Consider the following 13,260-nt stretch of genomic DNA (forward strand, 5'->3'; position numbering starts at 1 on the left):
TTAGTTATGCTCAAAATTGTTAAAGAGATAGGTAACTGGTGCAACATACTTAGTAGAATATCAACTCACAGAAGAATAAATAGACTGCAGCTATTGTGTAAGTAACAGAGTAGTTTTGATGGCCTTCAGGTTACTGGTACGATCCCAAGTGGGGACTCATACGTCACATTTCATTGGGCTATTGATGCTATCATACAAAAGGTCAGGTAGTGACAAACCCAGGATTTGCACCCTTGTTGAAACAACTAAATCAAAATTAATAAAAGATATTCACTCACTCTGGTAGCATTGACCACAAAGAAGTCATGTGCGTGTTGGATCTCTTTCTGCTCCATTGTCTTGTCACACTCTTCTCTGGTCAGGTACAGAGCAATCCTGGTGGCAGCCTTGGCCAGAGTGTTCTGTGCCGGGGCCGCCAGCTCTTCCTCCATCATCTCACTGTCACAGACAGAGGTTACCCTAGCCCAGCCACACTTTTATCAAGATTAAAGAAAAGCGTCTTTACAGATTGCGTTGCAGAACATTCTCAAATTTGCCGCAACTGCGACAAATGAGGTGTTTGGTCTCAGCAGGACCAAAGGAGCCTTTCTAGATTTTGCCGCAACTGCGGAAGATTTAAAGATTTAAAACCAAATAATTAATTGTGCGCAAAAGTTCTTACACAACATACGAGATAAAAATTTTGTAAGAATAAGAATAAGAATCACACATCACTACAAGCAAAAGAATTGACAACAGAATGAGAGACTCTCAGACTTGTAGTGTCTAAAGTCAACTATGCAGCCTTGTGTACTAAACTCACATTTTGAAAAACTAAAACGGAATGAGGTTACTTGAAATTAGTCTATATTAATTAATTTACTCACGTATCTTGAGAAATGGAAGAGTAAGAGTCGTCGAATATGTGAGTCATGGTAACTTGTGGCTCCTTGCATTTCGTGAGGATATCTTGATAGCGCTGAAAAAATCAAACTAAACAATAAGGTTTAAAATATTACAATTATTTGAAAGTTAGTCCTTGATAGGACAATATGTAACAACCTTACAACTCACATACATTACTTGGAATCTCTTTCATGAAAGAGACCTCCGAAAAAAATACCAAAGTGTTTGTTTGGAAAGCAAAACTTTACCTGTACAATCCGAGTGTACGTTTCATCTTTCTGAATCACATTCGGGTCCATAACAATTATTTGGTCAGGGATATCCAGCTGGAAGTCAATCTGAAAAGTATTAAACTGTAATAGTTCACTTTCAAATCATGTCAAATAACTTAAAAATTATAAATTTTAACTTTCAATAACCTCTTAAACATATAAACATATATAATATTAGTAAGGTTCCTGAATAATTATTAGTGACACAAATTAAGTCATAAAATCGACAAATTGATAAAATGATGATGATCTTAGAGGCTGACCTAAGAAGAGTACAGACACTGTTAGTTCAAGAGGCAGTCAACCTCTTTTTCAATAAAAAAAGTTAACTATTTCTTAACTGAATAAGGACCATACAAATTTGATCCCAAGATACTAATTTCTGGTATAATTTCCTGTTTCAAGGAATTAGTTAAGAAATAATCTGTGCAAATCAATGGTTATAGCATAGCTGAAGGAAAGTGTATTCTTGGTTGAGGAATATTTTAAGAAGAGAACCAATAGAAAGAGCTCTTTGTGACTTGGCAACTTATGACATTTTCTTTCCTAAGTAATTTTTTACCAACAATTACAGAATGAAACGTTTTTAAATGCATTTGATTAAAAATTTAGTTATGATAATATTATCCAGACCAATGGGCTACAATGAAGGATTCGGCTTGAATACAGTACAAAGATAAAATCATTGATCAAAGATACAATTTCTGTCTCAAATGTTATTGTTAAGTAAAACTTCAGAGACAGGGTTCTATTCACAATCCTCACATGAAAAACTGATTCTCACAAAATTTTCTAAAAACAAAAGCAATTTTTTTATCCAAACTGGATGCAACGTTTGACTTAAAGATAAAATACAAGGCTTCACTCGTGTTAGGAAAGTTTGGTATTATGAACTTGCAAATAGAATGACCTGACTATGAACCAGCTTGGAAATTATTTTTGAATAAATTTTTATCAGGCATACATTGTCCTGTGTATACAACTGTATTTTCTAATTATAAAACACACTGTCTTAAATGCCATCTAACCTTGCCTTGGGTAGCAAACTCTACGACACAAGCAGCTATCCCTCCCTTGGCAGCAACCACCTCCTCAAAGTAGTCAGCCTCTCTGCTGGAGTCCACCAGTCTGTGGTACATCTCCAAACAATCACCATACAGCTCGTACTGGTATCTGGTCAGCAGCAGGTTGATGTAGCTGCAAAGGAAATCTACTATAGTACGTTTGTGGGACCTCCTCAAAGTAGTCAGCCTCTCTGCTGGAGTCCACCAGTCTGTGGTACATCTCCAAACAATCACCATACAGCTCGTACTGGTATCTGGTCAGCAGCAGGTTGATGTAGCTGCAAAGGAAATCTACTATAGTACGTTTGTGGGTCACAATTGATTTGTAAACATCACGTCATCGTTCACTGAGGGAGAACTAGACAGATGCAATAATCTCAAGTGGATTTGAGTTTAAATTCTGGCACATCAGTCTGCCAACGTTTATTCTGCCGTGTCAGTAAACCCCAGTGTGTTGCTCAAAGTGATCTTAGCTTTATATAGAGTTTGGACAAGTACACTGAGGATTGATGTTTGCTATCAAGTAGTGCCTCATGATTGTAATTGCATTAACGAGAACAATTGTTTGTATTGTTAGTCAAATGAATACAGAGAATAATAAATAAAAAGCTTTAGATGTAACATGTATGGCTTGAAAGTAAATTCTTCAAAATCAAGCGGTGAACAAGTTTTCAACTACCATAAATTAAAAATAAATGTATACAAACCTGATAGAGAGTTGATAAGGACTAGAGGACAATGGAAGATAATCACCCTGAAACAGTAACAGATTCTTTCAACTGATTTCAAAATTGAAGAACAAATAAATTCAAAATAAAACTAGAAGGAGCAAGTTTATGTTTAGTTTTGAATGTGTTTTTCTCACACAGCAAAATTAATCCCTTTTTTAAATTGATGAACTTAAAGATTTTACAATTATTTCCAATCATGAATTAAAAAAAAACCCCTTTGGAATGGTAATTTGCCCTCAGATTTTATAGCTTTGTGATTATAGATTCAAAAACAGTTTGTCTGAAACATTCACTTGCTGACCAACTCTAGCAAGGAAAAATGTGAAACCACCAATATACATTACCTGGCGAACATGAGTGCGGAGGTAGCGTTTACGAAGAGACACCATCTGGTCTGCTCGGGTCTTGGACATGACTGAGCGCAACAACTTGTCAGGGTATTGCTGGTATATGTTGAACAGCTGGTAGGACCATGATGTCTTGTCACCAACACAGTTCAGAGAACTCTGTAAACCAAACAATTACTCAGACATGACTGAGCGCAACAACTTGTCAGGGTATTGCTGGTATATGTTGAACAGCTGGTAGGAACATGATGTCTTGTCACCAACACAGTTCAGAGAACTCTGTAAACCAAACAATTACTCAGACATGACTGAGCGCAACAACTTGTCAGGGTATTGCTGGTATATGTTGAACAGCTGGTAGGAACATGATGTCTTGTCACCAACACAAGTCAGAGAACTCTGTAAACCAAACAATTACTCAGACATGACTGAGCGCAACAACTTGTCAGGGTATTGCTGGTATATGTTGAACAGCTGGTAGGACCATGATGTCTTGTCACAGTTCAGAGAACTCTGGAAACCAAACAATTACTCAGACATGACTGAGCGCAACAACTTGTCAGGGTATTGCTGGTATATGTTGAACAGCTGGTAGGACCATGATGTCTTGTCACAGTTCAGAGAACTCTGGAAACCAAATAATTACTCAGACATGACTCAACTTAACAACTTTCAACGTAATAACAGTAGTGACCCAATGAATTATCTGGCCCTCTTTACAGAAGATTGATAGTATATTTAAAATACTTGTGTGTCGGTAGAAGTCAATTATTGGATAAAATTTTTATTATTGTGAAGTTTACCCCAAGAAGGGCATCTGATTTGTAAGTGGCAGCAGATAATTTAAAAACTGACATAAGCAACACTAAATCCTTGCCGAAGAAACACAGCTCAGGTGTGTGATATAAATCTAGAACTACTACTAGAGGCTTACCAGTATTGTGGCGTTGATCACTCCAGCATGAATGTCAGTGACAACGTGGATTGGGTTGAAACTCCTCTTCCTGAATTTTTGTGGTCTCAATACTCGGTAGTTCTCACTGTGGAATAATTATCATTTGAAAGTCAATTTAAGATCTTAATATTTCAAAGCTGTTTTCTCCAAAAATATAACACTTCACAATAATGACTTGGTTAGTTTCAAATTGATTTAGTGGTTCAAATGCTTTGTTGTACATCATCTGAATTCCTCTAGAAATTATGGCATAAGAAAAGTGAGGCTTTTATGAAAGAAAAAAACAACCAAATAGAAAGATATAGCTATGGTTGGTTTCAATTGATTGCCAATATTAACGGCAATAGCCAAAACTGGGCTTTGGGCTGGTACCCATAACCAAACTGAAAAAAAAAAAAAACGGTCAATAACTGTCTGACTGTCACACTTAGGTAGTTACGTACCCATGCCAACACTGCTCTTCTAATAAGTAACACGGACGTCAGATAATATAACTTAATAAAAAAAAACATTTTTACACCCATACCGGTACTATAAAAATATTAACAAGAAAGTGAATATAACAAATTTATAGCTATCGATTTATAACCAGTCTTGCTAATCAGTAGGCTTACTCTCAAAACGAGCTTAACATTATAGGAAGGAGTTTGTGAGCCAAATTTAAAATACTAACTTATAAAGGTGAGTAAAAAAAAAACAAAAAAAAACTGGAACTATTTTCATTTTGATGTTATACTTACAACAGCTGATCAACTGTGTCAGGCAAAGTGAAGCCTTCACCAACTCCACTCAATTCTTGACTATGCAACTTCTTGTAGCGCTCTTGCAGCAGCAACACCAACTCCTTGAAACTCCTGGTCCACTCCTCCTCCCTCTTGGCTGCTGGCAGCTTGACCTTGGCCTCTGACTTCATCACCTCTACTAGACCCTGCAGTGACATATAGACAGCTGTTACTGCAGCAGCAACAACAACTCCTTGAAACTCCTGGTCCACTCCTCCTCCCTCTTGGCTGCTGGCAGCTTGACCTTGGCCTCTGACTTCATCACCTCCACTAGACCCTGCAGTGACATATAGACAACTGTTACTGCAGCAGCAACAACAACAACTCCTTGAAACTCCTGGTCTACTCCTCCTCCCTCTTGCCTACTGGCAGCTTGACCTTGGCCTCTGACTTCGTCACCTCTACTAGACCCTGCAGTGACATATAGACAGCTGTTACTGCAGCAGCAACACCAACTCCTTGAAACTCCTGGTCCACTCCTCCTCCCTCTTGGCTGCTGGCAGCTTGACCTTGGCCTCTGACTTCATCACCTCCACTAGACCCTGCAGTGACATATAGACAACTGTTACTGCAGCAACAACAACAACTCCTTGAAACTCCTGGTCCACTCCTCCTCCCTCTTTGCTGCTGGCAGCTTGACCTTGGCCTCTGACTTCATCACCTCTAGTAGACCCTGCAGTGACATATAGACAGCTGTTACTGCAGCAGCAACAACAACTCGTTGAAACTCCTGGTCCACTCCTCCTCCCTCATGGCTGCTGGCAGTTTGACCTTGGCCTCTGACTTCATCACCTCCACTAGACCCTGCAGTGACGTATAGACAGCTGTTACTGCAGCAGCAACACCAACAACTCCTTGAAACTCCTGGTCCACTCCTCCTCCCTCTTGGCTGCTGGCAGCTTGACCTTGGCCTCTGACTTCATCACCTCCACTAGACCCTGCAGTGACATATAGACAACTGTTACTGCAGCAGCAACAACAACAACTCCTTGAAACTCCTGGTCCACTCCTCCTCCCTCTTGCCTACTGGCAGCTTGACCTTGGCCTCTGACTTCGTCACCTCTACTAGACCCTGCAGTGACATATAGACAGCTGTTACTGCAGCAGCAACACCAACTCCTTGAAACTCCTGGTCCACTCCTCCTCCCTCTTGGCTGCTGGCAGCTTGACCTTGGCCTCTGACTTCATCACCTCCACTAGACCCTGCAGTGACGTATAGACAGCTGTTACTGCAGCAGCAACACCAACTCCTTGAAACTCCTGGTCCACTTGGCTGCTTGTCATCTCTTGCCTGCTGGCAGCTTGACCTTGGCCTCTGCCTTCATCACCTTTACTAGACCCTGCAGTGACATATAGACAGCTGTTACTGCAGCAGCAACAACAACTCGTTGAAACTCCTGGTCCACTCCTCCTCCCTCTTGGCTGCTGGCAGCTTGACCTTGGACTCTGCCTTCATCACCTCTACTAGACCCTGCAGTGACATATAGACAGCTGTTACTGCAGCAGCAACACCAACTCCTTGAAACTCCTGGTCCACTCCTCCTCCCTCTTTGCTGCTGGCAGCTTGACCTTGGCCTCTGACTTCATCACCTCCACTAGACCCTGCAGTGACATATAGACAGCTGTTACTGCAGCAGCAACACCAGCTCCTTGAAACTCCTGGTCCACTCCTCCTCCCTTTTGGCTGCTGGCAGCTTGACCTTGGCCTCTGACCTTATCATCAACCCCAAAAAAAACCAGTCAAATAATCTACTCATGTTAATTAGCTATTCATTCAGACGAATTACAAATTATTCATAAGGGCACATACAATTACACCATGCTTAGACTTGAATATTTTGTTTTGCTCATACAATCTAATGAGAATATTCTCCTTATCCATTTTAATTCTCGTTACAGGTATTAAAATTTGTTATTGGAGTAAAACAAAAAAACTGAGCGTGGGACTTTGGTCACCGAGATCCCAGAATTTAATCCCGCTAATACCCAATGGATTTTGCCCAAATGATAACGCCCCCACCTCAAAGCCTAGCTTGAAGTAAAGTAAAAAATATTGCGGGCTGGAGCCTAGGTTCGTACCTGCAGTTGATTCATCACAACATTGTCTTGTTTCATTTCCTCCACACACAGGTTCACGCTGCGTTGCGTCTGGCTGTTTTTCATTATGTAGTTGAGTCTCCTCTGACAAGCTCTTGACGTTTTGTCAGTAGATTCCTAGAAGAAAACATTCAATAGAGAACCACACAGATAATATTTTATCAAGTAGAAATTACAATGAGAGCCAAGTAAGTATACTTTTGAGAATACTTAGAGATTAGTTTAAATTATTTATTAAAACCATATGTTTACAAACAAAAAGAAACTGAATATTGTAGGTTTACGGTTCAATATGATTCGGAGCTAGGACGGATCAGAACTGATTCGGAGTTGAATTAGTGGTAGTAGACGTAAAATAATGTTGTTCACACCCACAACAAAATATAGAAAAAGTATTGGTAGTAATCCAACCTAAAGGCAGGCATTTTTATTGCTAATCAATAAAACAGACGTTTCAAGAGGTTTCAGTATTTATAGTTGGACTCCATCTTAGAATAAGAAGGCACCTAGACTAAACTAGTAAACTCAAACAAAGCAGCGACAATAATCAGATAAAATAACAGTAATTTTTAACAATACACAAATAATGATTCTTGATTAAATCGTTCAAGTTAAGGAATTGTTATTATCAATCAATCAACCATATTTAACCCCTATATGTGTGGGGGTTCAGTATAGAATGGAGTAAGATGTCTTGTGAAGCTTTGTAAGACTTAACTGAACATCAGGACATGACCATTTATTATAAGCTCAGGATTTCTGTTATATGCTATATGTAACATCTTCCTTCAATCTCCAATCCAAAAATACCTCATATTTTATAATTTTGGTTAATTTGTTGTCTATTTGTGTCATGTATACAATTTGAGTTAAACTTACGTTTAGTTGGAATAATTTCTAAAAGAAAAAAAGAAAAACCCAGTAAAATATTAGATATTAAGTTAGGCCATTTTAAACGTTGATTCCTACAATTGGATTATTTTAAAAGGTGTTGATTTGAGTAGAGACGTTCAATACAATTAGTTATCTTCATCTGGGATCTATAATTCTGATATAATTTGCTTGGAGGGAGCATTTATTTTCCCTAACATTGGTATTGGTTATTATGACAAAACTAATCATTGCACAGCAGTGGTAACGAGATCAGATGGAATATTAGTGGATGATGATGAACATGGTACAGTGTCAGATTGTAACTTGCTAGCTACAAAAAAAAAAAAAACTTACGGGATATTGATCATGTAGCAACTGCCTCACAGTGATGAGGTTCTGATAGCGTTTGCCGATGTTCTGGAATATCACAAAAGCCACTTTGCACAGCAACAACAAGTTGTCTTCTTTGGGCGACCAATCAACACGTCTAAACAAAAAACAACATGACGTTGTAGCCTATAGTTTACAATAGTTTATGTGAGGCATTGAAAAACACCCAAGCAAAATAGTAAAATATAGATAGTGCTGAGCAATTGACTAAATAAACCAATTTGGTGGTGAAAGATCAAGTGTAAAATAGCTCTTAAAAGTGAATCGAACATAAACAAAATACTTTTACATACAAGTATTCTTAAGCTAGTGAATTTATTTGTTATAGTTTAAGTAATTAAAAAATCTAACAATAAATTGTAGGTTTACATTTATTTTTTGTACACAAACAAGAAAAAATTATACAAAGTTGTTGAATAGTGATTAATTTCATTTGCACACTAAAAACGATTTGAAACAGTTTTTACCAGGTCTCCACAAATGACTTATACAATTACGCTTGCTGTTAAAAAAAAAACAACATTGATTGTTAAGCTTATTGTGCATTGAAAACACAAATTAGGCCCCTGAAGATCAGGGCTGAAGGGACTAAATAAACCAATTTGGTGGTGAAAGATCAAGTGTAAAATAGCTCTTAAAAGTGAATCGAACATAAACAAAATACTTTTACATACAAGTATTCTTAAGCTAGTGAATTTATTTGTTATAGTTTAAGTAATTAAAAAATCTAACAATAAATTGTAGGTTTACATTTATTTTTTGTACACAAACAAGAAAAAATTATACAAAGTTGTTGAATAGTGATTAATTTCATTTGCACACTAAAAACGATTTGAAACAGTTTTTACCAGGTCTCCACAAATGACTTATACAATTACGCTTGCTGTTAAAAAAAAAACAACATTGATTGTTAAGCTTATTGTGCATTGAAAACACAAATTAGGCCCCTGAAGATCAGGGCTGAAGATTAGGTTTGCTCAAGGTCTACAGTATATTGTTCCCGAACACTACACCAAGAACATGGTCAAGTTCATCTTTGTGTTTTTCAGTTTATCGGTAAACGCTTGAAAAAGTTCTTCTACAATTATCTCTTTTATTTCATCCACATAGATTTTAGTATAAGAAGAAATCACATCCAATGTTAAAAACGTCACGAATACACTAATCATGGGAGCCGATGATGATCTTTACATGACTGCGGGGGAGTTCTGCGATTTGGCCACGATTGAGGAGTGGGGTAATGATGTCTATATGACCTTGGGAAACATTCAAGATTTGACTATGGAAGTGAAATGGGATGAGGCTCGATCTTTTTCCCAAAGGCTCGATCAATAATTTGAGGTTCACACACCTCCAATACACAAATCGGTCAACGATTGTTGTTAAAACTGAACCTAACCATGTGGCCAAGCCAACCAACACACACAGGATTACATGAATATTAAACCTTTGTGGACACCTGGTACTTCATTTAAAATAAGTAAGATTAATACCTACAGTTTACTCATCTTCAGCAGAGCCTCTCGGTCGACCTGGTCGTAGTATGGTTTCCTCATACTGGCCCGTCTGTTTTGTAACATCCGCACAGTCTTCTTGATCAGAAGCTTCTTCTTCATCTGTTTCTGACTTCCCTTTGGCTCTGACTTGCTCTCCCTCCTCCCTCGTCTCCTTGCACTGCTGGTTTCTGAGATCACCCTCACAGTTTTCAAAGACTGTTTACGGTCCTCTTTATGCTGGAAAAGGGATTTAAGTTGGTAAACCGTCTGTATGGATCTTCGTGTATAAGGTGTTTGTGTACTTTCTGAGCCAAACTGAAAATATTTAAGGTACAAAATATTTGACGTGTTCATTTAAGTTAACATGTTTAATTAATAAAGTAAAAAAATAAAACTAATATACATACTTTTCTTAAAGAAAGTATGTGATTTTGTGTGTTCTTTTTCTATTCCACTTTTGGTTTTATAATGAAGGAGAAATAAACTCCACTGGCCCTATCTGCAGTACTTCTACTCTAGCGCAAATTTCTAGAGAAATAACCTTACCTTGTGTAGGTTGAGTACTGGTTGAAGGTCAGTAGTTGGTGCCTGAAAAATATAGAAAACATATCAAAAATAAAACCACTTCCATTCAAGTACAGACAAATTTGAAGATTGTCCAGTAAGTAAACAACTCAGTTTTATTGAAAATTCTAGAAAACCATATATATTTATATTCATGTTTGAACATAATTTTAGACAGCTCAAATATAACATTATTTTGTACAGTAGAATCAAATAAGACTTGTTTTAAGGTTGACTTCTTCTCGTGGTTTGCAATAACATTTGATTAGGGGTAAATCAAGGTTGACTTTTTATCGAGGGTCTTGTTATCGAGGTTCTACTGTACTTGCATATCTGTCTCATACAACAATCCACAACCCTTAATATGATTTGCTTCAACAACTTATCAACGTTTTTCTTTAGTTTTATTCATATTTAGTTACTTACGGGTGCAGGGGCAGATCTAGGTCCTGTTCCAGTTTTTGATGTGTTCCAGTACCAATTCCGCTTTAAGTGTCTGTTAACAGGTATAAAAATAACTATTGAAGAAACAAACACAACTTTCATTTATAATTTTTACAATTTTGGTTTTGATTATATATTAGTGAAGAATGGAGTGTGAAACATGGTGAGTCTTTGATACTGATTAAGACAGCTGTTTCATTAGCGAATACCATTTATTAAAATACCCAGTAATCAGGGACAGCTGGGTCCAGTTTCAGAAGATCTACTAAATTTTTATCAGGATTGACCTTTAGATTTCCAGGCACTATAACCACTCAGCTATCCAGCTGTTGAATCACAATATAAGAATTGCGGAATTGTTTCAAGGACAACTGTCTATGCCACTTGTGTGCTTGGAGATTCTCCATACCAAATTCTTTCATCAAATCAAAGATTTTGCAAATAGCCAATTTTTAGGCCAGTGCTTCTGGCCTTTAGAGCAGGATCCAAGGTGCAAGGGCAACTAATGTACAAATGTATTGGAGCCAATACAAAAGATCGTAGCCAGTACAGCTAGCCTCCCAACCAAAAATATTATTTCCAATCACAAAGAGTCAATTTTGAAGAAATAAATACACATATAAACCAATAGCGCATCACAAGAGTACTCACGCGAACATAGCAGAGTCAAAGCCAGCTGCTCCTAGATGATCGCCAGGCAGATAACCAACATCTCTCTCCACCGCCTCCTCCACTGATTGAGACTCCACTGCCTCCACCATCTCAGGTTTGTTCTGAAGTCCTTCCACTACAACCTCTTTGCCTGCCACACACATCCTACCTCCTGCCAACAATAGTTACTTAGCTACCAAACCACTGACACCCAATGTGTCTTAAGTCATACTTCCATTCCATTCACTATCTTATCTTATCTTACCTAGCAGGGGCAGGCCGAGACCATAAAGCACTTCATCCGAAAAATAGAATTATTGCACACCCCAAACAATTGTTTCCTTAATAGACCTTACAAATTCAGGCATCCGATGAAAGCCTGCAGTCTTCCAATTAGTTCCTCCTCAGGAAGATGTCTACCTCTTACCACATTGCCAAGAGTTACCTTCTAGCATCAGAGGGATAACTCTTGGCAATGTGATTAAGATGTTTCGTTCACAAAAAAGTTCAGATGATTGACGACAGAATTCAGCACAGACTATGAAATTGTAAAAGCCTATAAGACAAATGGCTTTCACAGAATATCATCCAAACCCCCAAAATGCACATCTAGAGGATAGAAGCTTTAAATTAATATTCAATATACCTATAGAAATAAATATTTAGGGCTCGATTTGCTGCACACAAAAACTGAACGAATTATTTTAATATTGAGACATTATGCAGCTAAGTGATAAATAAATGGTGAATAGTCTGTACACAGTTACAAAATAAATAATTACATAATAATTACTAGTCAAGCTTACCAAGCATAGTGTGCATACAGAAGTTCCACAGGTCATACCAATACTGCTCTACATCCACCAGAGTCTGCAAGTGGTAATGGTGTACAGGGTACTGCTGTTCCTTATCTATCTGATGATAGCCACAAGGAGAAGACGTTGTGTCCCACAGTAGAGCACGACGGTTCAGGTACACAAAAACCTGCCACAATCATCAGTCAGTATAAGTGGACGATTATCAACATCTACCAGAGTCTGGAAGTGGTAATGGTGTACAGGGTACTGCTGTTCCTTATCTATCTGATGATAGCCACAAGGAGAAGACGTTGTGTCCCACAGTAGAGCATGACGGTTCAGATACACAAATACCTGCCACATTCATCAGTCAGTATAAGTGGACGATTATCAACATCTACCAGAGTCTGGAAGTGGTATTGGTGTACAGGGTACTGCTGTTCCCTATTTATCTGATGATAGCCACAAGGAGAAGACGTTGTGTCCCACAGTAGAGCACGACGGTTCAGGTGCACAAATACCTGCCACATTCATCAGTCAGTATAAGTGGACGATTATCAACATCTACCAGAGTCTGGAAGTGGTATTGGTGTACAGGGTACTGCTGTTCCTTATCTATCTGATGATAGCCACAAGGAGAAGACGTTGTGTCCCACAGTAGAGCACGACGGTTCAGGTACACAAATACCTGCCACATTCATCAGTCAGTATAAGTGGACGATTATCAACATCTACCAGAGTCTGGAAGTGGTATTGGTGTACAGGGTACTGCTGTTCCTTATCTATCTGATGATAGCCACAAGGAGAAGACGTTGTGTCCCACAGTAGAGCACGACGGTTCAGGTACACAAATACCTGCCACATTCATCAGTCAGTATAAGTGGACGATTATCAACATCTACCAGAGTCTGG

At 38.3% G+C, this 13,260-nt stretch overlaps 1 protein-coding gene across 1 annotated transcript in view; it reads right to left on the reverse strand.

Annotated features, from left to right (window-relative positions):
- Nucleotides 1-13,260, reverse strand: part of LOC128997652 (general transcription factor 3C polypeptide 1-like) — a 49,148-nt gene that overhangs the window by 6,343 nt on the left and 29,545 nt on the right. The window contains exons 16-31 of the mRNA XM_054423291.1: nt 12,358-12,535; nt 11,552-11,723; nt 10,883-10,952; nt 10,439-10,480; nt 9,894-10,129; nt 8,361-8,493; nt 7,116-7,250; nt 4,995-5,182; nt 4,234-4,339; nt 3,297-3,458; nt 2,929-2,975; nt 2,386-2,499; nt 2,186-2,354; nt 1,134-1,223; nt 867-958; nt 279-438 (exon numbers count right to left, since the gene is read on the reverse strand). Of these exons, the coding sequence (XP_054279266.1) occupies nt 279-438; nt 867-958; nt 1,134-1,223; nt 2,186-2,354; nt 2,386-2,499; nt 2,929-2,975; nt 3,297-3,458; nt 4,234-4,339; nt 4,995-5,182; nt 7,116-7,250; nt 8,361-8,493; nt 9,894-10,129; nt 10,439-10,480; nt 10,883-10,952; nt 11,552-11,723; nt 12,358-12,535 (2,094 nt within the window). The remainder of the gene's footprint in view (nt 1-278; nt 439-866; nt 959-1,133; nt 1,224-2,185; nt 2,355-2,385; nt 2,500-2,928; nt 2,976-3,296; nt 3,459-4,233; nt 4,340-4,994; nt 5,183-7,115; nt 7,251-8,360; nt 8,494-9,893; nt 10,130-10,438; nt 10,481-10,882; nt 10,953-11,551; nt 11,724-12,357; nt 12,536-13,260) is intronic.

The sequence above is a fragment of the Macrosteles quadrilineatus genome, unplaced genomic scaffold, assembly GCF_028750875.1.
Source record: "Macrosteles quadrilineatus isolate MER2022 unplaced genomic scaffold, UCM_ALF_1.0 Scaffold_6__1_contigs__length_79288215, whole genome shotgun sequence".
NCBI classification, from domain to species: Eukaryota; Metazoa; Arthropoda; class Insecta; order Hemiptera; family Cicadellidae; genus Macrosteles; species Macrosteles quadrilineatus.